Below are 24,229 nucleotides of genomic sequence, written 5' to 3'. Positions count from 1 at the left end.
GCTTGTAATAATGAATAATATGATAGTGGGTAGCAAAGTGAAAATCCAAACTCAAAAGATAACTAGAAATTCAACAGGCAGAGGAGTGGGAAATGGCAATCCAAAAGAAATGTAAAATTCACAGAGGCACAAAGTAAACAGCAAAGTGCATTAGTGAAACCTAAGTGGGTTGAAACAGCAAGAGTATGTGTTGGGGATAGAGGTAAGAGGTGTAGTTAGAAACATTGGAAGAGGTCAGACAGCAATGGGGAGAATGGTTTGGAGAGGACGAAATCGTAGACAAAGAGGAGCCTAAGTTGTTCCTGGGTTTCTGTCTCTTGTGACCAGGTGGCTTGTGGTTTCCTAAATATGGATTTAGGGACAGAACCAGGATAATGAGTTCAGTCTTAAAAAAATAAAGATAGATATATCGGTCTGCCTGATATCAGCGAACATATTATTTTAATCCAAAGCTTAGTAGACACAACTTAGCTGTTTTTTAGTCACTAAGTCATGTCTGACTCTTTTGTGACTCCCATGGACTGTAGCCCATCAAGCTCTTCTGTCCGTGGGATTTCCCAGGCAAGAATACTGGAATGGGTTGCCATGTCCTTCTCCAGGGGATCTGCCCAACCCAGCGATGGAACTGCTTCTCCTGCATTAGTAGGCAGATTCTCTACCACTGAGCCACCAGGCAAGCCCTAGTAGACAAGTGAAAAGTCATTCAGTCATACCCAACTCTTTGTGACCCCTTCTCCAGAACCATGCTACATAGTCTGTGCTAATAATGTGCTTTATGGCAGGGCCATGATCCATGCAGTATCAGCTCAGCCTCCGGAGTCATCTGTAACATCCCCAGGACAATCAATAAGCCCAGTTTTTAATTGGCATCTCCTACCATCAGTCTCAGAGAAGGCAATGGCACCCCATTCCAGTACTCTTGCCTGGAAAATCCCCTGGACGGAGGAGCCTGGTAGGCTGCAATCCATGGGGTCGCTAAGAGTCAGACACGACTGAGCGACTTCACTTTCACTTTTCACTTTCATGCATTGGAGAAGGAAATGGCAGCCCACTCCAGTGTTCTTGCCTGGAGAATCCCAGGGATGGGGGAGCCTGGTGGGCTGCAATCTATGGGGTCGAACAGAGTCGGACACGACTGAAGTGACTTAGCATACCATCAGTCTGGGCTGCAGTTGGCGAGCCACTACTGAACTTATTAGTGATTCTGGGTACCCTTCTCTCTAGCACCTTCCCTTTTGGTAAATGGTATCTCCTCTAGTCTGTCCCATGGATATTATTGCCTGGTGAGTCTTCCAGGCTTATGTCCATTTTAGCATGCTCACTTCTTTGAACTTTAAATCCCTTGATCTACTGTCTTGCATGGCAGTTCAATCTTCTTCATTTAATATGAGTCATCATACTTTCCATATGTATGAAACCATTCTGACAGCATGTTTACCCCATTTCCTGAGATCCTTGTCAGGTTGTTAAATCCTGTAACCCAAGAGAGTTGCTTCCAAATTATTAATTAAACTGCCTTAGAAACTCTGTATTCTATCCACATTGATCCAGCACTCTCAGAATTCAGTCCCATGTGTACTCACCAAGACATCCTGAACTCCTAGGATATAGTCCCTTTTACTCCATCATCATGTATACCCTCCTGGATCCTGAACACCTTGTCCCTTTCCTTCATTTTCAAGTCCATTACATCCCTAGCCAGGTTAGTTAGTGACTTAATTCTCCTGGCTCAAAGGGTTCATGGATCTTTGGGAATTAAATATTTCTAGGTACATGACCCCAGATATCACCATTCCATGTGTCAAGGTCCCACTTTTTCCTAATTAGCGCCATGTCCTTGGCATACTGGGGACTTCCCTGGTGGTCTAGTGGTTGAGTCTGCCTTGCAATTCAGAGGATGAGGGTTCAATCCCTAGTCAGGGAACCAAGATCCCACTAAGATCCAACATGCTGTGGAGCAACTAAGCCTGCATGCCACAACTAGAGAGCCTGCAATTAAGACCCAATGCCCACACCATCTTACCTGTCTCCTGAGAAACAACAGTTAGAATCCTGTATGGAACAACTGATTGGTTCAAGATTGAGAAAGGAGTACAACTGTTTGTTTAACCTATACGCTGAGACATCATGAGAAATGACGGGCTGGATGAGTTACAAGCTGGAATCAAGATACGTGGGAGAAATAACAACCTCAAGTATGCAGATGATACCACTCTAATGGCAGAAGGTGAAGAGGAACTAAAGAGCCTCGATGAGAGTGGAGGAGGAGAGTGAAAGTGTTGGCTTACAACTAAATATTAAAAAAACATCCAGCCCCATTACTTCATGGCAAATAGAAGGGGAAAAGGTGGAAGTTTTTTCAGATTTCCTTTTCCCTATGCTCTAAATTCACTATGCATTACAGGATTCACTATATGCCAATTTGTCATTCAGTTAGGTCCAATTGTTTTTCAATATTCAGGTATTGCTTCTTTCTCTTTTGATTAAATTTTATTTAAAAATTGTTAAAAGGGGATGACAGAGGATGAGATGGCTGGATGGCATCACCAACTCCATGCACATGAGTTTGAGTGAACTCTGGGAGTTGGTGATGGACAGGGAGGCCTGGCGTGCTGTGCTTCATGGGGTCGCAAAGAGTCGGGCACGACTGAGCGACTGAACTGAACTGAACTGAACTGAAAGATGTTTAAATAAAATGTCTTTAATTTTATTGAAATAAAAAATTTTATTTAATAATAAGATAATAAGTAATACATTTTATTTAAGTAAAAATATAGCTTCCTTAAATGAATTTTTAGTTATTAAGAACATTTAATAAATAAAAATATAAAATTGAATACTTTCAGAGATATCTGACTTCTGTCCTTGATTTCTCTGTTCCTTCCTTTCCCCTCTAGCTAACCATTTTTATTCTAAGTTTATCTTTCTATTTAAAAAAAATAAGTACATACAGTATTTACATCACACATATTTCTATACCCTTTTAAAAGCAAAGTTAACATATTATAAACACTGTTCACTTAGGTTTTATTTCTTAACAATATATCCTAAAGATTGCACTGTGCAAGTATACAGAGATCATCCTCATTTCTTTTTTTAGCTGAATAATCCTATTATGTGGCTATCCTATTGCTTATTCAATCAGTCCCCTATTGAGAAGCCTTGGGGTTGTTTCCATGCGTTTGCTTCCAAAAAGAATCCTGCAGTTAATAACCTGATGCATAATTCTTTTTTCATTTTTGCAAGTATTTCCTTGGGATAGTGAGATTGCTGAGTTAGAGGGTAAATGCAAATATAATTTTGCTAAATCTTACCAAAACCCTGCCCAAAGAAGTTCAATCATTTTGCACACACACCAGCAATTAATGAGAATGCCTCCTTCCCCACAGTCATGCCAACAAAGCAGATTGTCCAGTTCTGGATTTTTGCCTACTGGTAGGTCTTCAGTTCGGTTCAGTTCAGTTCAGTCGCTCAGTCGTGCCCGACTCTTTGCAACCCCATGAATCGCAGCACACCAGGCCTCCCTGTCCATCACCAACTCTGGGAGTTCACTCAGACTCATGTCCATCGAGTCAGTGATGCCATCCAGCTATCTCATCCTTAGTGTAGCTATAATTTGCAATTTATTTTATTTTGAGCGAGACTGAATATATTTGCAAGAGTTTAAGGATCATTTCTATTTCTGTGAACTGCCTGTCCATATGTTTGCCAGAGTATCTGTATTATTTCTTCTTTCTCCATTTTTAGAAGATCTAGTACATTATGAATCCTATATTGCAAATATGTTTTTCCTAATTGTCATTTTCTTAACTTCATTTGTAATATTTTTTCCATGGAAACTTTTTTATGCATTCAAATTTGTCAATCTTTTTGCCTCTAGATTTTGATTTATAGTCAGGGAAGTTTTCCTGCATATTTAATAAAAAAAAAATCCATCCTTGTTTTCTTGTACTATTTTAGATTTTCATTACTTGCATTTAAACTTCTGATACATCTGGTTGTTGTGGGGTAGAAAGACCCAGCTCCTTTATTCCAACTTGTGACAACTCTGAAGGGCCATCCCTGCTTCTGAACTTCCCATAGTGTCATCATAGACCTTCATAGAGGTCTTTGTTGAAACTACAGTGGGGTCCAGCTCCTTATGCAGAGTACATTCAATGTTACCTTTTTCCATAGTTACATTGTATCATTTATGAAACAGTCCATGTATTCCTGACTGATGTGAGATAACAGCTTTATCAGGTGCTAAATTTCCATGTGTTCTTTGGTTTATTTCTGGATTTTTCTACCCTGCTTTATTCATCTGTCTGTTCATACACCAAAATCACAGTTTTAACTATAGAGGTTTTAGAACATGTTGTACTAATATCTGTTAGCGTGAGCCCTCCCATTTCCTGCTTCCATTTTTAGTCTGTTTCTGGATATTCTTATTTGTCTGTTCTTCCATATGAATGTTATAATCAACTCAGCTAACTCTGTCAAAACTCTAATATTAATTTACGTGGATTGCATTAAATTTATAAATGTATTTATGGAGCACCGTCATCTCTATAAAGCTGAGTTGTCTTCTCCAGTAACAAGAATGTCTTTCTCCTGCATTGCAAGTGGATTCTTTACCACTGAGTCACTGGGAAAACCCAGTATCTGAATAGAACTCATCCAAGAGAATTTACTCTTTTCCTCAGTAATATGTTCACAGCATGCTTAGAGGTATCCTTTTTCTTATTTAATCTCCATTTCTTTACTTGTGGGAATAGCTCTAAAGTCTGCCTGCATTTTTATGGACTTCAGTTACCTATTGCCTCCTAAGTTATTAATAATGAAATAAAATTGTACCCATTTGTGATTTTGTCATTGTTGTTGTTCAGTTGCTAAGTTTTGTCCAATTCTTTGCAACCCTATAGACTGCAGCACACCAGCCTTCCGTGTCCTTCACTATCTCCCAGAGTTTGCTCAAACTCATGTTCACTGAGTCGGTTATGCCATCCAACCATCTCATCCTCTGTCATCCCTTTCTCCTCCTGCCCTTAATCTTTTCCAGCATCGGGGTCTTTTCCAGTGAGTTGGCTCTTCACATCAGGTGGCCAAAATATTGGAGCTTCAGCTTCAGCATCAGTCCTTCCAATGAATATCCAGGGGTGATTCCATTTATGATTGGTGTTACTTAAATGTTAGATTGTTTCTCTACCACAAAATAATCCCATTTTGTGAAATGACTTTGCTTTACCCTAGCTAATAACTTATTCATCATATGACTGGAGTGTTAGTAGGAGGCAGGGAACAGATTTGAATTTGAAACTAATTTAGGTCACTTTCTCCTTAATGAAAGCAGTGGGACTCTGGAGGCAATCACATCACATGCCTTCACATTTAAATGCAGAGGGTTCACAGTATATTGAAGGCATACAGCCAACTCAGATTTAGAACCTCTGAATTAGGTGCTGACTAGTCCTATAGATTTTGATAGGCTTTAATTATGAGTCTAAATTTATCCTGTGGATAACTGAGAATCTATATTATATTTTAAGCAAGGGTGGAATGTGATTAAGTTATAGTTTTTAAGGAGCATAATTAAATCAAATCATTTAAAGGAGGTTCAAACATTAACATATTTGCCATTCAAACAGTAACAATTTGCCTATAATTCATATACATATTTTAAAGATAAAAGCAATACCTAGTTGGGATCTAGTTCCCTGACCAGGGATCAGACTCAGGCCCCCTGCATTAGGAGAACAGAGTCTTAGCCACTGGACCACCTAGGAAGTCCCTCCACATTTTCTTTATCCATTCATACATCGATGGACACAGATTGTTTCCATGTTTTGACTATTGTATATGATGCAGCAATGAACTTGGAAGTGTATATATCTTTTTAAGTTAGTGTTTTCATTTTCTTCAGATAAATACTCAGAATTGCTGGATCATATGGTAGCTCTGTTTCTAATTTTTTGAGGAACCTCTATACTGTTTTCCATAATGGTTGCACTAGTTTACATTCCCACCAACAGTACACAGTATTCCCTTTTCTCCACATTTTCACTGATATTTTGGCTGCTCTGGGTCTTGGATGCTGTGTAGGCTTTTCCTTAGTTGCAGAGAGAGGGGCTACTCTAGTTGCAGTGTGTAGGTTTCTCATTTCAGTGGCTTCTCTTGTTGCAAAGGACAGGCTTTAGGGTGCTTGGGCTTCAGTAGTTGTGGCTCATGGGTTCAGTATTTTCAGCACACAGACTCAATAATTGTGGTGCATAGACTCATGTGGGATCATGCATCATGTGGGATCTGTGTAGGATCATGCACCATGTGGATCAGGTATCCAACTGTCTCGTGCGTTGGCTGGCAGATCCACTGCACCATCAGGGGAGCTGACCTGACTTCTTGTCTTTTTTATTACAGCCATTCTAAAAGGTGTGAGGTGATATCTCATTGTAATTTCGATTTGCATTTCCCTGGTCATTAGTGATGCTGAGCAAATTTTCATGTGCCTGTTGGCCGTCTGTAAGTCTTTGGGAAAATGTGTATCCAGATCATCTGCCCATTTAAATTAGATTGCTTTTTGTTTGTTTTCTGCTGTTCAGTTGTGTGAGTTCTTTTTATATTTTGGATACTAACCCCTTATCAGATATATGTGTTGCAAATGTTTTCTCCCATTTAGCAGGTTGCCTTTTTGCTTTGTGCAGAAGCTTTTCCCACAATTCATAGTGATAGATTTTTAAATTTTAAGATGAGGGGGAGTGGTGTTAGATTGATTTTATTTAAGTGAATACTTCATTACCTACTAGCTTAACACTAACTAGCTGCAGAATCTTAAGTCAGTGATTTAATTACCTGTATGCCTCAACATCCTCATCTGTAGAGTGGGGATAATCTGTCTCTCCTAGTGTTTTGTTTTTAAGGCTGTTTTTGTAGAATTTGTGGTGATTATCTAATACTTCCTATAGCACCATGAATATTTTAATGTGCTTTTTTTCCATTTTACAGAGGAGTTTATGTAAGTACAACTGGGTTGTTTACTCGAGATCCATGTTCATCGCTGTTAAATCATAGATTTAAATTGATGTTACCTAAAACCAACCATATTCCAATTCAAAGATCCTAAAAATCCCTAGGATGTCCTATACCCCCTGTCAAAATTCACTGCTTTCTGGCTTAGTCTTATTATTTTGCACTCGAAGTCTACCTCAAATTCCCAGATGAGAAGTAAAAACTGAGAGCATCTTAGTGTCTACATTTGGTTCCTTTATAGGTCATTCGCACACTCTAGGCCTAATGATTAGCTATGAAAGGCAGCTATTTTGTATTATAGCCATTAATTAATTATATGATTGATTCATACAAAGGAAAAATATCTTTATTAAAGTCCCCAAATTTAAATAAAACCAGCCTTTATTTACCATCAATCATAGCAAGAACATTTCTGGAAATATTCATCCATATTCTTTCCCACATGTGATTGTCCCTGTAGTTAATAATGGAACATCTGCATTTTCCTCTTCTAATTTTCAAGGTTTTGAATTTAGGATCAATTGTTAAACCTAAATTGAGCTGAAATATCTCCACATATTTTTCCAGAGAATTTAAAATAAAATCAGAATTTCTTACAATAGCCTAGAAGACAGTATATGACCTTGTTCTTGCCTATTGCTCTTTGTTGTTGTCGTTCAGTCACCCAGTCATGTCCAACTCTTTGCAACCCCATGAACTGCAATACCCCAGCCCTCCCTGTTCCTCACCATCTCCCAGAGTTTGCCTAAGTTCATGTTCATTGCATCAGTGATGCCATCCAGCTATCTCATCCTGTGACACCCTCTTCTCCTTCTCCCCGTAATCTTTCCCAGGATCAGGGACTTTTCCAATGAGTCGTCTGTTCGCATCAGATGACCAAAATACCTATTTCTCTTACCTCATGTCTAATATTCAGAGAACGCAATGGCACCCGACTCCAGTACTCTTGCCTAGAAAACCCTATGGACGGAGGAGTCTGGTAGGCTACAGTCCATGGGATCTCGAAGAGTTGGACACGACTGGGCAACTTCAGTTTCACTTTTCACTTTTCACTTTCATCCATTGGAGAAGGAAATGGCAACCCACTCCAGTGTTCTTGCCTGGAGAATCCCAGGGACAGGGGGAGCCTGGTGGGCTGCCGTCTCTGGGATTGCACAGAGTCGGACACGACTGAAGCAAATTAGCAGCAGCAGCAGCATGTCTAATATTATTTCTAGTCAAACTGGCCTTTTCTAGGTTCATTAAACAGGAAGAGCTCATTTATGCTTCAGGTCCTTTCCCTTTGCTATTCACTGTACCTGAAACACTCTTCTCCCAGCTTTCCACCTGGATGTTTCTCCCTCACCTTTCAGATCTCAACCTACCTCCTCAGAGAGTGCTTCCCTGACCATGTTATTTAAAGTAGTCTCAAAATACTCACTCTCCATACCATCACCTGTTTGGCTCCTTCCTAGATGGCATTTGCCAGTGGCTGAAATTATTTTACTTAGTTATTTACTTGATTAGTCTATATCCTTTTACACACATTAGTATGCTTCTGGCTGCTAGTAATAGAAACCCCCATTTAAAAATATGATTTTTATTATTTCATATAACTACAATCCAGCAACAAGAAAGTCTGTGGGCAAGGGAGAATGAGTAGTTTAAAAATTCAATTGAAGGACCCAAATTCTTTCAGTCTCTCTGTTCTACCTCCCTTATTGTCTAGCTTCATTCTCCTCTGCCTTCCCTCATGGTTACAAAATGGTTGTGGTGCTTCCAGGTGTCTCATCCAGGCATAACAGTGGCCAAAGGGAAAAGATGCTATCTCTTCTTGTATCTCTTCTAAAAATGCTAGGGAATCTTATCCCACAGTCCCCATTAGATTTCTTCTGATTTCTTATTAGTCTGTATTGGTCATTTGCATGGAGGTGGTTTAGACTAATTACTCATAATGAAAAACATATTGGAAAATCAACTATCATAAATGTCGTGGTCCATGCACAGATTGGAAAAGAATTTCCAAACACGAGGCAGAATGAAAGGAGAATAGAATTTATTAGAGTGGGGGAAGAGGTGGGTACTGCCAGTAAAATGGGCCAGCTTCCTGAGAGTCAGGGAGAGCTGACTTTGAATGTTGGTCTTTGGTCTGTTTTTATAGTCAGGGGACAAGGAACAGGGTAGGTGTCTTGTGAGTCATTTGCTGATTGAATGAGGTATGTATACATTCCCTATACAGGCCTTGGAGAAGAGTAAGACAAATACCTTTCCTTACATGGGGTAAGAGGGGGACAGGCCACGCTACTCAAGAGGGCTCAAAAATTCCACAACAGTTACAACATGCTGGGAAGGGTGATAAGGGTCTGGTTTTTTCTGTTCCTACATTCCAACACCTTTCTTGCTCATCTTGTTCTTTTGTCCTCAGGGCACCACAATAACCACATGAATGAGCACTAGAATTTAGGATAGTGTCTATCTTGTTCACGACCATTTCCAAAGCCTAGCATAGTACTTGACATGCAATAAGTGCTCAATTAATAAGTCCATTTAAGGTAAGAGGAGAGAATACTGACATCTGTTGAGTGCCTACTAAGTGCCAGACACAGAACATGATCTTCATTATAATTTACCCCTCTCAAAAATTGTGTAAAAAAGGGTATTGTTTCTCTTTTACACAAAAGAAACTAATACTTAAGAGATTAAGAAACTTGACCAAGACCACCAATCTAGTGAGTCGTAGGGCTACAATTTGAAACTATGGGTGTCTGGATCTAAAGACCATGCATCTCCCACTACAAGCTAATTAACAAAAGATATTCTTTCCCTTTCAGAAACAACTGCAAAAATCTGTGTAGATTCCATTGTGAAGAACAGCTAAAGAAAATGTGGTTAAGTTCATGCTTAGCCTATAATAGTTATCGGGAAACCAGCAGCAGCCTTTCACTAATATTACTGACATTGTATCCTCCACCCTATCACTTGTTTTCTAAACATATAGTGAAAAATAGGTGGCTATGTGCTGTGGGAAAATCAGGCAAGGGACAAATTGAAAAAAAAAAAAAATTATTTTCCTCCCTAATGCTAAAGTGAATTCAGAGCAGTATTTGGTGAAGTGTTTGTTATAGAATACTAAGTGAAAGGGCAATCTGACATAACCTTAAAATCCTGAATAAAACCCTGGGGTCTTGAAAGCCAACCTGGGAAATCTGGAAAATCAGGTCTATTTCTGATCTGTCTGAGGATCCTCAGCAGCTTGCACACGGGAGTGGCCTCATAGATATATGTCAACCACATGTACACATGTGTCAATCATTCAACCCACAATTAGGGAAAAAATCGTGCCAACAGGAGACGTACCAGCTACAAATAAATCACAATTCCTGGCTTTCTGTGACTCCTCCCATCTTCCTATTGACTTCTGCTGAGGAAAACAAAGCAGAAAGGAGAAGCCTTCAGTAGTCAAACACTGCCAGTTCAGCAATGAACTCGCACATCCTCGGGATACAAGGAACTGGGTACAAGGACAGGCAGTCTTTGAGGGGACCGAAGCCCCAACAAAGAGCGCAGCTATATCCTGATCTGGGCCGGAACCTCTTGGTAAAGTATGTGGGTTCCAGAGGGAACGATTTAGTAACAGGACCACTTCCTGCGGCTGAAGTGGGGCGAGGGGTGGGGAGGAAATAGCTGGAGGAGCCGCATCCTCCTTGCTCTAGCTGAGGCAGAGAAGGAGCCAGAGAGGAGGCGGCGGGCAGAGGAGGCAGAGGAGACTAAGGCAGAGGAGAAAGTGTCGGAGCCGGTAGGTTAGCAGTCTTAGAGCAGAGGACAGTGGACAGCGCCCTGGACTCGCTTTGTAAATCTGCGGTCCCAAGTTGCGGGGCTGCCCATTGGGTAGGGGCCGTGCTTCGCCCGCCACCTGTCAGTGGGCACCGAGAAGGGACTGTTGGGGCACTGGGGCTGGGCCTTGCGGGGCACCAAACGGCGTTCAAGCGGGCTGCAGCCCTGCCCCGGAGCCACGGAAGGTGCTGGGCTGGTCTGCCTGAGGGCGTGAGGTTCCGCACCCTGGACAGCTTCCCTAGACAGAGGTTGAAATCTGGGGGGAAGGAAGTGGATACTGTGCGTCCCACCTAACCCGGGGACCAGCGAGATCTTGCCAGGTGGGTGGTGGACATCGTTTCGGGAACTGAGGGAAGGGCTGGTAAAGAGAATGTTAGTATTGGAGCCATAGTTTCTCTGCTCTGTTCTGTCTGGGCTGTCGGAAACGGAGTTGTTTATTTTTAAAGGCAAGTACCTGCTCATTCTTATATCGCTTCGGGACAAGTCACCAGCTTTCAGATCCGTTGTTAAGCCAGCGTGTTCGCTACCCGATCCATCATGCTAGTATTGCTGTGGCTATCTGGTGAATACTCTGTAGGGAATCGTTGATAGTGCGGTCAGAGTTAAATGTCTCCGGAGTACTTTTTGGAGAGAGACAAGAGTAGCCTAGCAATTGGGACTGTTTGGCGCACTTTCCCTCAACTTTACGTATAATCGTTTTAGCATTCACAGTAAAGATGGTCATCTTAAAGGAACTAGGTAAGGGTTATGAGTGTGCATCTGCAAAAGGCCTGTCGTGTAATATAATAGGATATAAAATTCTTTATCACTGAACGAAATCATTGTATAGAGATTGTTACTGGAAAGATCAGAAATAGTTTTTATTAAGTTACTGCTTTTCTGTTGTCTTAGGTTCGGCTTTAGAGTGTGGTGAAGGGTACTTTTCATGGTGCATGGAAGGAAAGCCAATGCGCAGGTAGGCATTTAGGAAGAAATCCTTCAGTTTCACTAAGTGAAATTCACATAATAATCCAGGGTTTCATTTTAAAAAATTTTTAAAGCTTTTCAAATCTTACCAAATTCTGCTTGGAACTAATGATTCTTGTTCTAAAATAAATCAAAAGTAATATCAGAAATTAATAGTTTTTAAAATAGAGTAAAATATAAAAGTTAAATTTCTAAAGAGTGCTAGGAGGTTTATGTAGTTAACATTTCCACTTTCCTTTTTACATGGTAATTTTTTGTGGTAACCATTAAATGTACTATAATACTATATGAGTTGATTATGGTTTTCAATTACCTATAGAATGTAGAGGTTTCTTTTGCCATTATAAGACTAATGATTACTTATAATACACTGTATTGAATGTGTAATTATGGTTTTGGTTATTTTATTGATGTTCAATGTACATTTGTTCTATTAATTAAAATAGCTGCATTGCAGGGAAGATTGTTTGAGGACTAAAAAAGGTATTGGACGTAATAACTTAGTCCATAGAAAAATAGAACAATGTATGGGAAAATATAGACAATTTTAGGCCTTCCTAACCCTAGAATTTAATAATGTTTTTTCTCAATCTGTTCTAACAAACAGGACTCAAATCCTTATTGAAAATCACCCCAGTTCTAGTCCTTCATTTTTAAAACTCATTTTACATTTATTTAACTGTATTTAATCTTTTTTGTTTAACATCAAAAATAAATATATCTAGCAGACCCTTAGAAGAAACATGTTGTGATAGGAGTATGACTTAGAACCAGGAGGAAGAACTAGAATATAAATATTTTTTCCAAATCTGTTAAGGGTTTATTGATTCACCTTGACCTAGTCACCTTCGTTGTGTCACTTTTGCTAGAAGTCACCCCAGTTTATTTCCCTAATGTACCTGACCAGGATATTGGGAATTAATGAATGCTTGCAAATGATTTGAGATCTCCAGATGTAAAGATGTTATGGATATAAAATCATAGTACACTTAATCTTATTTGTATCTTACTCTAAAGTAGAAATAATATTTGACTGCAAGTACATGAAGACATTAACAACATGTATATTAAATGCTTCGTCACTTCAGCTTCTAACATGGTTGCAAAAACCACTGATGGCTTCTCATCCTCAGCTGCCATAAATGTCATATGTAATTGTTAAAATAGGAACTTATTTTTTTAAAAAAAGAGAAGGAAGCATGGGGATGTTTTTCATTTGTCATTAATTCCTATATAAAATATTTACTTAATCACTCATTTTTCTGTCTTGCTTTATTATGAAATATTGCCAGTTGTTTAAAATCATGTTGGAGAATTCTGGTGCCATTAATTGTTGAGTTACTGTTCTTTTTTCATCACCATCACTTGGCCAGAGCTTGGCCTATCATTGCTCCCAGGTTTTACTTTTACCTGCTACCTGCGTTAAGTTGTGGTCACATTCCCTACCCTTTCCTTATTGGGCTGTGATTCTTGCTGCCAGCAACCCAGACAGCAGTCTCTGGAAAGTAAGGTTGGGTTTATGCTTACCAGCTATTGGAGAAGCTTTGAATGAGAAATAACTGTTTATATTGAATACATGTTCATTCTCTCTGCTACAGTGGAAGCTCTTTGAGTCTCATGTGTCTTCTGTATCTTTGTATCCCTGGCACCTGGTGATCACTGAATAATTGTTTGAATGACTGAATAGCTGAAGTACCTACAGACTTTTCCCATGAGGGGGAAAAAAGCTACGAACAGGAAAAGATTGCAAAAACATTAGGGTATTCTGATGCTTAATCATAAAGTTTTATGAAGCCAGTTAGCATTTTGTTAGCAAAGCTTCATTGCATTAATTTATTTAACTAGCTATTATGTGTAAATGCTACAGAATTTCCAAGATAAAATAGGATATTCAGTGAAACTTAAGTCTCCCAGTGCTGACTGTAGCTCCCAATTTTCCTCTCCAGAGGAACCACTTGAAAACAATTTCTTACATATTCTTTCACAGTATTGTAATGCATATGTAGAACATCTCCTCTTTTTAAAAAGCACTGATATTTGCAATTATTCACATTTTTCTCTATTTTTTTTTCACTTCACATATTATCTTGTTCAGTTCAGTCGCTCAGTCGTGTCCGACTCTTTGCGACCCCATGAACCACAGCATGCCAGGCCTCCCTGTCCATCACCAACTCCCGGAGTCTACCCAAACCCATGTCCATTGAATCGGTGATGCCATCCAGCCATCTTATCCTCTGTCATCCTCTTCTCCTCCTGCCCTCAATCTTTCCCAGCATCAGGGTCTTTTCAAATGAGTCAGCTCTTCACATTGGGTGGCCAAAGTATTGGTGTTTCAACTTCAACATCAGTCCTTCCAATGAACACCCATGACTGATCTCCTTTAGGGTGGACTGGTTGGATCTCCTTGCAGTCCAAGGGACTCTCAAGAGTCTTCTCCAACACCACAATTCAAAAGCATCAGTTCTTCGGCGCTCAGCTTTCTTTATAGTCCAACCCTCACATCCATACATGACTACTGGGAAGACCATAGCCTTGACTAGACGGACCTTTGTTGGCAAAGTAATGTCTCTGCTTTTTAATATGCTGTCTAGGTTGGTCATAACTTTCCTTCCAAGGAGTAAGTGTCTTTTAATTTCATGGCTGCAACCACCATCCGCAGTGATTTTGGATCCCAGAAAAATAAAGTTTGACACTGTTTCCACTGTTTCTCCATCTATTTGCCATGAATTGATGGGACCAGATGCCGTGATCTTAGTTTTCTGAGTGTTGAACTTTAAGCCAACTTTTTCACTCTCCTCTTTCACTTTCATCAAGAGGAGTTTTAGTTCCTCTTCACTTTCTCCCATAAGGGTGGTGTCATCTGCATATCTGAAGTTATTGATATTTCTCCTGGCAGTCTTGATTCCAGTTTGTGCTTCTTCCAGCCCAGCGTTTTTCATGATGTACTCTGCATATAAGTTAAATAAGCAGTAAATTATGACAAATATATTTAGACCCACCTGTTACTTGTAGGTACTGTTAACCAGTCCCTTCGAGAGACATTTAAGTTATTTTATAGTTTGCTGTTACAACCAGTTCTTCTATGAATGTCTTTGTATGTGGTTTTTGACCAATTGTATAAGTATAAAATAAATTCTTAGATATAAAATTCCCCAAAGAGTATGTGCATTTTAAAACTTTGAATTACAAATTCCCATCCTTAGAGATTATACCTGTCTATAGTCTAACCAACAGTGTGACTAGTTCCCAAGATATTATTTTTTAATCATTGGTATAATTTAGAGACACTAAAATATTTTGCAGTATAATTCTTCCATCTTAAATATAGGAAACTGGGCCCGATTTTATTATGAATTGGTTTATTCACTCATCATTTATATCGTACTTGTTTTATGTTTGTTTACTGCATATATACAGGTAAAGTGATGGAAAGACATGTAAATAGATACTATAATGCATCATGAAGGATTTTAATAGAGATGTACACCTCTGCTTTGTAGAGATGAAGAAAGCTTCACAGAGTTGGTAATATGTGAGCTGGATCTTCTAGAAAGGATAAGAATTTGTTTTAAAGTAAAGAATATACTTGAAAGGATAAGAATTAAAGAAGGGAGATAGTAAAATATGCCATAAACAGAAGGAACGGCTGTGCTGCCCAAAAAACAAAAAGACCCCAAGATCTGAAAGTGTATGACATGTATAGAATGGTAAGTATATCTGGAGTATAGAGTATATGAGGGAGGAAGAAGGGAAAGGAAGGTAGGGGGAAAGAGCACGAAAAGTGAGGCTACAACCACTGGAAAGAGTCTATACCCTTTAGGTATTTAAGAACCAATGGATGTTGTTATACAATTGAGATTTGTTCTTTGGGCTGATATTTAAGAAGATAGGATGTGGACTAGAAAGAAGGAAGAAAGGATAGCAAAAAGTACTAATTTAAAGGAGTTTGTGGGGAATTCTCTATTGGTCCAGAAGTTAGGGCTCTGCACTTTCTCTGCTGAGGGTCTGGGTTCAACCCCTGCTTGGGGAGCTAATCCCACAAGCTGTGCAGCAATGAAGGAAAAAAGAAGCTGTGGTAGTTAAAGCTGATGAGAGCCTGAAGTAGATACATGGCAGTAGGGATTGAGAGAAGAGTTTGGAATTGAGAGTTTGTTTAATAGTAAAATCAAAAGGATTTGGTGAATATAGAGTGAGGAAAAGGTAATGATACAAGCAACTCCAAAGATCTCAGGTTAGTGCTGCCATAATGAAATAAAAAATACAGAAAGAGAACAGATTTCACTAAGCCAAGAATAGATTCTCTCTTACATTCTTTAGATTATTATGTCTAGGAAACAGCCAGGCAGAGATAGCCAGCATATAATTGGAATATGGGTCTATAGCAGAAGAATGGTTTGAAAATTGTGAGTCACCAGTATGCAGAAGATTCTTGAAGTTGTATGTGTGAATGAGAGTAGAACAGAAAAGGAGAATGCCAAAAACAGAATCCTAGGGAGTACCAGGGGTGTCTCAGATGGGGCCTAAGATGAAAACCCAGTGAAGGTTCATCAGTGGGTAAGAAGCTTTAGATTCTTTGGGTCTTATTTAGTTGTATCTAGAGTTTTTATTGACAGTGTGCACTCATGGTGAAGATCAGATGAGGTCCTTGAGTTCAACATCAAAAGGCAAATCCCGTTCAGATCTCTTGTCTTTAGAATTTCCGATTTATTCTGCTGCTGCTGCTGCTGCTAAGTCGCTTCAGTCATGTCCAACTCTGTGCGATCCCATAGACCGCAGCCCACCAGGCTTCCCCGTCCCTGGGATTCTCCAGGCAAGAACACTGGAGTGGGTTGCCATTTCCTTCTCCAGTGCATGAAAGTGAAAAGTGAAAGTGTTAAGTTGCTCAGGCGTGTCCAACTCCAGCGACCCCATGGACTGCAGCCTTCCAGGCTCCTCCGTCCATGGGATTTTCCAGGCAAAAGTACTGGAGGGGGTGCAATTGCCTTCTCCGCTGATTTATTCTAGTCAGTCTAAAATGTATTCCTCAAAATAAATTATAAGATACACCAGCTTGATTTGGCTCTTTCTTGGTGTGGCATACCCTGTAGGTTGGCTTGCTCAACACATCTCCCTTTCCTCGTCCTTCTATTTAGACACAAGAAAAATAAATGTTATACTTTATATCTTTAATATTATTTTCATTTGGGGGTGGCTTATGTAACACGTATGGGACTCCTCTGGTAGCTCACTGATAAAATAACCACCACCAACGCAGAAGACACAGGTTCGATCCCTGGATTGGGAAGAGCCCCTGGAAATGGAAATTCCAGCCCATTTCAGTATTCTTGCCTGGAAAATCACATGGACAGAAGAACCTGGCAGGCTGCAGTCCTTGGGGTCACAAAAGAGTCAGACATGACTTAGCAACTAAATAAGAAAAACGTGTAACGCAGTGCTGCCAATGAGATGTCAGTGGAAGTTGCTGAGAGGTACCCTAGGAAGATTTGTTTTTCTGACGTAAAGGGAGAAACCAGCTTGTTTGCATGACCTTCCTCCATCTTGCCTTGATTGCCGGGCCAAGGCACCTAGTGCTGACCCTTGTTTCACCCAGTAAACAGAGATGAGATGTCTTAGAATTGAAGTACTCATGACCTATTTTCAGATTAAGGAATTAACAGCCTGGCTTTCTGGTACGGAATCAGGTCTGGAATGTAGTGCCTAGTGGATGCTCTTCTAATAAGCAGCACTGGAGCATTGAGATGTTATTTCTGTTTTAAGGATTTGTATGCACAGATCTCTAGCTCTCCCTATACAGGTGTGCTTGGGACTTTAAATGAAGGTGACCTCAGCTGAATCTTTTAACAGCAGCCAGTGTTAGTCACTCAGTCGAGTCCAATTCTTTGCAACCCCATTGACTGTAGCCCACCAGGCTCCTCTCTCCATAGAATTCTCCAGGCAAGAATACTGGAGTGGGTTGCCATTCCCTTCTCCAGGGGATCTTCTTGACCCAGGAATCGAACCTGAGTCTCCTGCAGTGCAAGCAAATTCTTTACCATTTGAGTCACTGGGGAAGCCCCAAGAGAGGTAATCTGTGTCCAAATTAAGACAAATTTTTGAAGTTAAAAGGAGAGATGCTTGTTTAGTAGATAGGGAGCACAATTCCAAGCTAAAGAAAGAGAAAATGACTCTTTCCTCAGTTAAGACTGACTTTTGAAGTAGATCTGAGGAAGAAGTGCCATGATAGCTTTGCAATTTAAGTTGACTCACACATTTTGGATATGTGGAAAGGCTTTTTTTGAATGTACTTTTTGTTTAGTTGCTCAGTCATGTCCATCTCTATGGCCCTATGGACTATAGCCCACCAGGCTTCTCTGCCTATGGAATTTTTCCAGGGAAGAATACTGGAGCAGGTTGCCATTTCCTTCCTCCTCCAGGTGATCTTCCCTCCCAGGGATTGAACCTATGTCTCTTGTGTCTCCTGCATTGGCAGGCAGACTCATTACCACTAGTGCTACCTGGGAAGTGGTATAGAAAGGTACTAAAACTGTAATATTCCTTTAGTAAAAATGAAGAAGATTTAAAATATTTTACTTGTTGTTTGGTTTATGTTTTCTACATGCACATTACTTGATTCTTCTATCTTTTAAGGAGATTTTTATTTTCATGGGAATGACCCATCCATTTACCTAGCCTGCATTTCCTTAACCTCCTAAAAATCCTTAGGAATTTCACCTTCACTCACTTCAAAAATTCATTCCTACTCTCACTCAGAAAGGCTGTCTCTGAAATCGTTATGTCCTAATAACTTGTTTTCTGACTGTAACCTCTTGAATGCTCACTCCATCTGTTCTTTGACCTAGTCATAATCAACATGGCTTTTGTCTCTTGTGTTTTTACACAGTTTACTCCTACAACCACTTCAACCATTTTCTGGCCACTACTCACTCAACTCTTGAGTATGTACATGGCATTTCTAGATTCCAGATTAATGCAGGCATTTATATTCTCTAATTTGGGCTGCAGATTGTTGCTGGATAAAACCAGCCATGCGGAATTCATGCTACTGTAGTCAGAGTCTTTAATATCATTGAGCCAACAGTGTTATCCAAAATCAATGCTTGCTCATTCCCCACAACAGCTGTTTCACATCCTCACCCAGTCTTCTCATGACCCTCTTAGCACTCCTTTCAGTAGCAGCAAGTGATCTGTTCCCTCAGCTCCTACTTCACAAAAAAAATAGAGGCCATCAGGTATGAACTTCCTCTGGCTCTGACACCTCCTTACCCAAAAATATCTATCTGTTTCCGCACTGTGTTTCCTCCCACTCCTGTCCCCTGATCTCTTATGGGGAGCCCTTCTTCCTTTTATCTATGATCCATCCTTCTGTATTTCTTTATATTCCACTGTTCAAGAATTTTGGTCCATCATTTATTCTCTCCCTCTTTACATATATTTTAAAACTTCTCCCTCCTTCTGCTTCATTGCTTCAATATATAATCGTTTTCCTGCTGTTACTCTCTTTAAGTAGACGTAGAACTTTATGTCTCTTTTCACAGCCAAGCTTCTTTCTAGAAATACTGCATACTCATTGTTGCTTTCTTTGCCTTTATTGAGAACTGCCATCAAATACATCAGATTTTTACTGAATGTTTAGGAATAAAGAAAGAAGCCATAAAAGTTCTTAGCCATTCAACATTTTTTCACTGGCTGTTGCTGTCCTTAAGTCACAACCTGCCACCATTTTTAACCAGTCTTCATTTCTTTTGCTTTCTGGGTTTTTTTTTAAATTAATTAATTTATTTTAGTTGGGGCTAATTACTTTACAATATTGTAGTGGTTTCTGCCATACATTGACATGAATCCGACATGGGTGTACATGTGTTTCCCATCCTGAACCCCGCTCCCACCTCCTTCCCCATCCCATCGCTCAGGGTCATCCCAGTGCACCGGCCCTGAGCACCCTCTCTCATGCATCGAACCTGGACTGGTGATCTATTTCACATATGATAATATACATGTTTCAATGCTATCTCTCAAATCATCCCACCCTCGCCTTCTCCCACAGAGTCCAAAAGTCTGTTCTTTACATCTGTGTCTCTTTTGCTGTCTCACATATACAGTCATCGTTACCATCTTTCTAAATTCCATATATATGCGTTAATATACTGTATTGGTGTTCTTCTTTCTGACTTACTTCACTCTGTGTAGTAGGCTCCAGTTTCTTCCACCTCATTAGAACTGATTCAAAAAAAAAAAAAAAGAACTGATTCAAATGCATTCTTTTTAATGGCTGAGTAATATGCCATTGTGTATGTGTACTCCAGCTTTCTTATCCATTCGTCTGCCGATGGACATCTAGGTTGCTTCCATGTCCTGGCTGTTGTAAACAGTGCTGTGATGAACACTGGGGTACACATTTCATTCTGGTTTCCTCGGTGTGTATGCCCAGCAGTGGGATTGCTGGGTCGTATGGCAGTTCTTTCTGCTTTAATTCTCTCTCCCCCTAAAACTTTCTCCCTTTGAAATTACCGTTACTTTTTTATACTGAGTAGTTTGGGTCTTTTTGTTCCAATCTTGATACCTCTAGTGCTCTGTGCTCAGTCACTTCAGTCATGTCTGATTCTTTGTGACTGCATGGACTGTAGCCTTCCAGGCTCCTCTGTCCATGGGATTTTCCTGGCAAGAATAAAAACAGAGACTAAAAAACAAAGTCCTCTTTTATCTTTTAGATAGTTCATATAAGTGCATGGCATAACTTCATGTAAGACAGAGAGTGGTGGGGACTGTGTGAACTAAGATTCCAAGCCCTCCTAATGATATTTAAATTCAATTTAAATTTCAAAACATAAGAAACCAAAAAGTACTGCAAATGAAGGACATCTAATGATCATTCCAAGGGCTATCACCTTGCATTTTATAATTAAAAGGCCTAAACAGATATTTTTTTTTTAAAGCACCATCTGTCTCTGAAGTAAATGTTGCCCATTCCCACAGAATGTGTAAGAATAATATAAAAAAATTAATAACACCTTTTTTGTTCCCATTATACATAGAAATTCAAGTGTAGGAATTATTTCTTAAAATTATTTCATATATAATGTCTGATGCCTGTTTACAGAAGTTTTTAGGTTTACTGACATTTTGGTAAATCCGAATCCTTGTTTTATTTTATGTGTTTGTCAGTGACTTTGCTGTTACATTTTTTTCTCTTTATAGCTGCATTTTGAATCATTACTTTTTTCACATTGTTTTTTCCTTTCATCTTAGGTCAACATTCTTTTTGTAAAAACTGACAGCTTCCACTAAGAAATTTTATTTATTAGTCAAATTCATTCAGTTCAGTTCTGTCGCTCAGTCGTGTCCGACTCTTTGTGACCCCATGAATCACAGCATGCCAGGCCTCCCTGTCCATCACCAACTTCCGGAGTTCACCCAGACTCACGTCCATCGAGTCAGTGATGCCATCCAGCCATCTCATCCTCTGTCGTCCCCTTCTCCTCCTGCCCCCAATCCCTCCCAGCAACAGAGTCTTTTCCAGTGAGTCAACTCTTTGCATGAGGTGGCCAAAGTACTGGAGTTTCAGCTTTAGCATCATTCCTTCCAAAGAAATCCCAGGGCTGATCTCCTTCAGAATGGACTGGTTGGATCTCCTTGCAGTCCAAGGGACTCTCAAGAGTCTTCTCCAACACCACAGTTCAAAAGCATCAATTCTTCGGCACTCAGCCTTCTTTACAGTCCAACTGTCACATCCATACATGACCACAGGAAAAACCATAGCCTTGACTAGATGAACCTTTGTTGGGAAAGTAATGTCTCTGCTTTTGAATATGCTGTCTAGGTTGGTCATAACTTTCCTTCCAAGGAGTAAGCGTCTTTTAATTTCATGGCTGAAGTCACCATCTGCAGTGATTTTGGAGCCCCCAAAAATAAAGTCTGACACTGTTTCCACTGTTTCGCCATCTATTTCCCATGAAGTGATGGGACCAGATGCCATGATCTTAGTTTTCTGAATGTTGAGCTTTAAGCCAACTTTTTCACTCTCCACTTTCACTTTCATCAAGAGGCTTTTTAGTTCCTCTTCACTTTCTGCCATAAGGGTGGTGTCACGTGCATATCTGAGGTTATTGATAATTCTCCCGGCAATCTTGATTCTAGCTTGTGTTTCTTCCAGTCCAGCGTTTCTCATGATGTACTCTGCATATAAGTTAAATAAGCAGGGTGACAATATACAGCCTTGACGTACTCCTTTTCCTATTTGGAATCATTAGTCAGTTATTTGGAGAAGGCAATGGCACCCCACTCCAGTACTCTTGCCTGGAAAATCCCATGGATGGTGGAGCCTGGTAGGCTGCAGTCCGTGGGGTCACTAAGAGTCAGACACGACTGAGTGACTTCACTGTCACTTTTCCCTTTCACGCATTGGAGAAGGAAATGGCGCCCCACTCCAGTGTTCTTGCCTGGAGAATCCCAGGGACGGGGGAGCCTGGTGGGCTTCCGTCTATGGGGTCACACAGAGTCGGACAGGACTGAAGCGACTTAGCAGCAGCAGTCAGTTATTAGTGAAACTTTAATTTGTGTTAAAATAATGCACTTGCAAATGCAGACTCTGGAACCATACCCTCAGAGATTTTGATTCTCTAGCCCCCTCTTAAGAATCTGTGTTTTTACCAAGCACCCTCACATAGCTGGTGTTGCTGCTAAGTCACTTCAGTCATGTCCATCTCTGTGCAACCCCATGGACTGCAGCCCACCAGGCCTGTCCGTCCATGGGATTCTCCAGGCAAGAACACTGGAGTGGGTTGCCATTTCCTTCTCCAATGCATGAAAGTGGAAAGTGAAAGTGAAGTCACTCAGTCGTGTCTGACTCTTAGCAACCCCATGGACTACAGCCTACCAGGCTCCTCCATCCATGGGATTTTCTGGGCAACAGTACTGGAGTGGGTTGCCATTGCCTTCTCCATAGCTGGTGTTAGAGAAATAGTATTTTAATACTTAATGTAACAGCCCAATAGGAATTGGGCCAGCCACTGTGAAGAAAGAGTATCTAGTCTTCTTCCAAGATTTTTACTTCATTTGAAAGAAAAGATACAAATTCAAACCATACTTCTAAATTTACCAATACCATTTTTAGAAAATTGGATAATAATGGAGCAAGAGTCTCTATAATATACAGAAGTAGTTGGCCAGTCAAAGCAAGGGTTATTTTCTATATTCAAGTTGGTTAGTAAATTTAGAATATGTGGCTAATTTCACATATTAACTACTTGGTTTTGGTATCAGAAAGTTTGGGGTTAGAATTAACAGTTTCTTGACTCAAACTGGCTTAATCAATATAGCAGTCTTTTATTTACGTAACAAGGCCAGAAGTAAGGTGGGCTCCAGGGTTGGTCAATGCATGACTTGATAATACCATCTTGGACCCAAGTTTTCTCTGTGTCTCCAGTGTAACCTCTTCAATATTAGCTTCTGCTGCTGCTGCTGCTGCTAAGTCGCTTTAGTCATGTCTGACTCTGTGCGACCCCATAGACGGCAGCCCACCAGGCTCCCCCCTCCCTGGGATTCTCCAGGCAAGAACCCTGGATCGGGTTGCCATTTCCTTCTCCAGTGCATGAAAGTGAAAAGTGAAAGTGAAGTCGCTCAGTCGTGTCCGACTCCTGGCGACCCCATGGACTGCAGCCTACCAGGCTCCTCCATCCATGGAATTTTCCAGGCAAGAGTACTGAAGTGGGGTGCCATTAGCTTCATCCTAACCTAAAATTGCAAGAGAATTCAGGCTTCATCCTTATCGCTGGGTACATAATCAGCTTCCCTTGAAGTACATGGCTGGTAAAGAACAAACTAAGGTTATGTTAAGGTTTGAGAGAATTGATGGTAAATATGCAGGGAAGGCAATGGCACCCCACTCCAGTACTCTTGCCTGGAAAATCCCATGGATGGAGGAGCCTGGTAGGCTGCAGTCCATGGGGTCTCTAAGAGTCGGACACGACTACTCGACTTCCCTTTCACTTTTCACTTTCATGCATTGGAGAAGGAAATGGCAACCCGCTCCAGGGTTCTTGCCTGGAGAATCCCAGGGATGGGGGAGCCTGATGGGCTGCCGTCTATGGGGTCACACAGAGTCGGACATGACTAAAGCGACTTAGCAGCAGCAGCAGCAGCAGCATGCCATTCACAGACTTTATCTTGAAGTTCTGCTTTTCATAAGTGTTTAGTGAATACAAAGTCTGCTAAACTTATTGGCAAATTTTATACCCTTTTGGTTTTAGAAAGACTAACTCTTTCTTAGAATTAGCAGTCCTTTTGTGGGAGAAGGCAAAAGCTCTGTTTGGTCTCCATAGTTTGTTAACTGGATAGAATCCAGAAAAATCCTTCCACTTAGCTTCTTCAACCTTAAGACATATGTAGATTAGTCTTGCAAATTAAGTTAATAAAAATACTATTTGAGTTGTTTCTTTATTTAATATAT

General features: G+C 40.3%; 1 protein-coding gene across 12 annotated transcripts in view; it reads left to right on the top strand.

Annotated features, from left to right (window-relative positions):
• KLHL20 (kelch like family member 20) overlaps positions 1–24,229 on the top strand; it is a 72,278-nt gene that overhangs the window by 4,375 nt on the left and 43,674 nt on the right. For 3 of the 12 annotated variants that reach the window (XR_015143227.1, XM_086343730.1, XM_086343739.1), the window contains exons 1-2: positions 10,651–10,780; positions 11,710–11,773. The exons of 2 other annotated variants lie outside the window; for them this stretch is intronic. Coding sequence is in view for 7 of the 10 variants with exons in the window: in XM_086343730.1 (XP_086199856.1) it covers positions 11,751–11,773 (23 nt within the window). In the remaining 3 variants the exon portion in view is untranslated. Of the gene's footprint in view, positions 1–10,423; positions 10,587–10,650; positions 11,139–11,709; positions 11,774–24,229 lie in introns of those variants that run through there. 7 more of the 12 variants (XM_086343731.1, XM_086343740.1, XM_086343733.1 and 4 more) reach the window with 6 other exon arrangements.

The sequence above is a fragment of the Bos grunniens genome, chromosome 16 (genome assembly GCF_055505025.1).
Source record: "Bos grunniens cultivar Pamir isolate PY7600 chromosome 16, Bosgru_T2T1.0, whole genome shotgun sequence".
Lineage (NCBI taxonomy): Eukaryota > Metazoa > Chordata > Mammalia > Artiodactyla > Bovidae > Bos > Bos grunniens.
The sequence above is the reverse complement of the archived record's forward strand: the minus strand, read 5'-3'. Positions and strand labels throughout refer to the sequence as shown.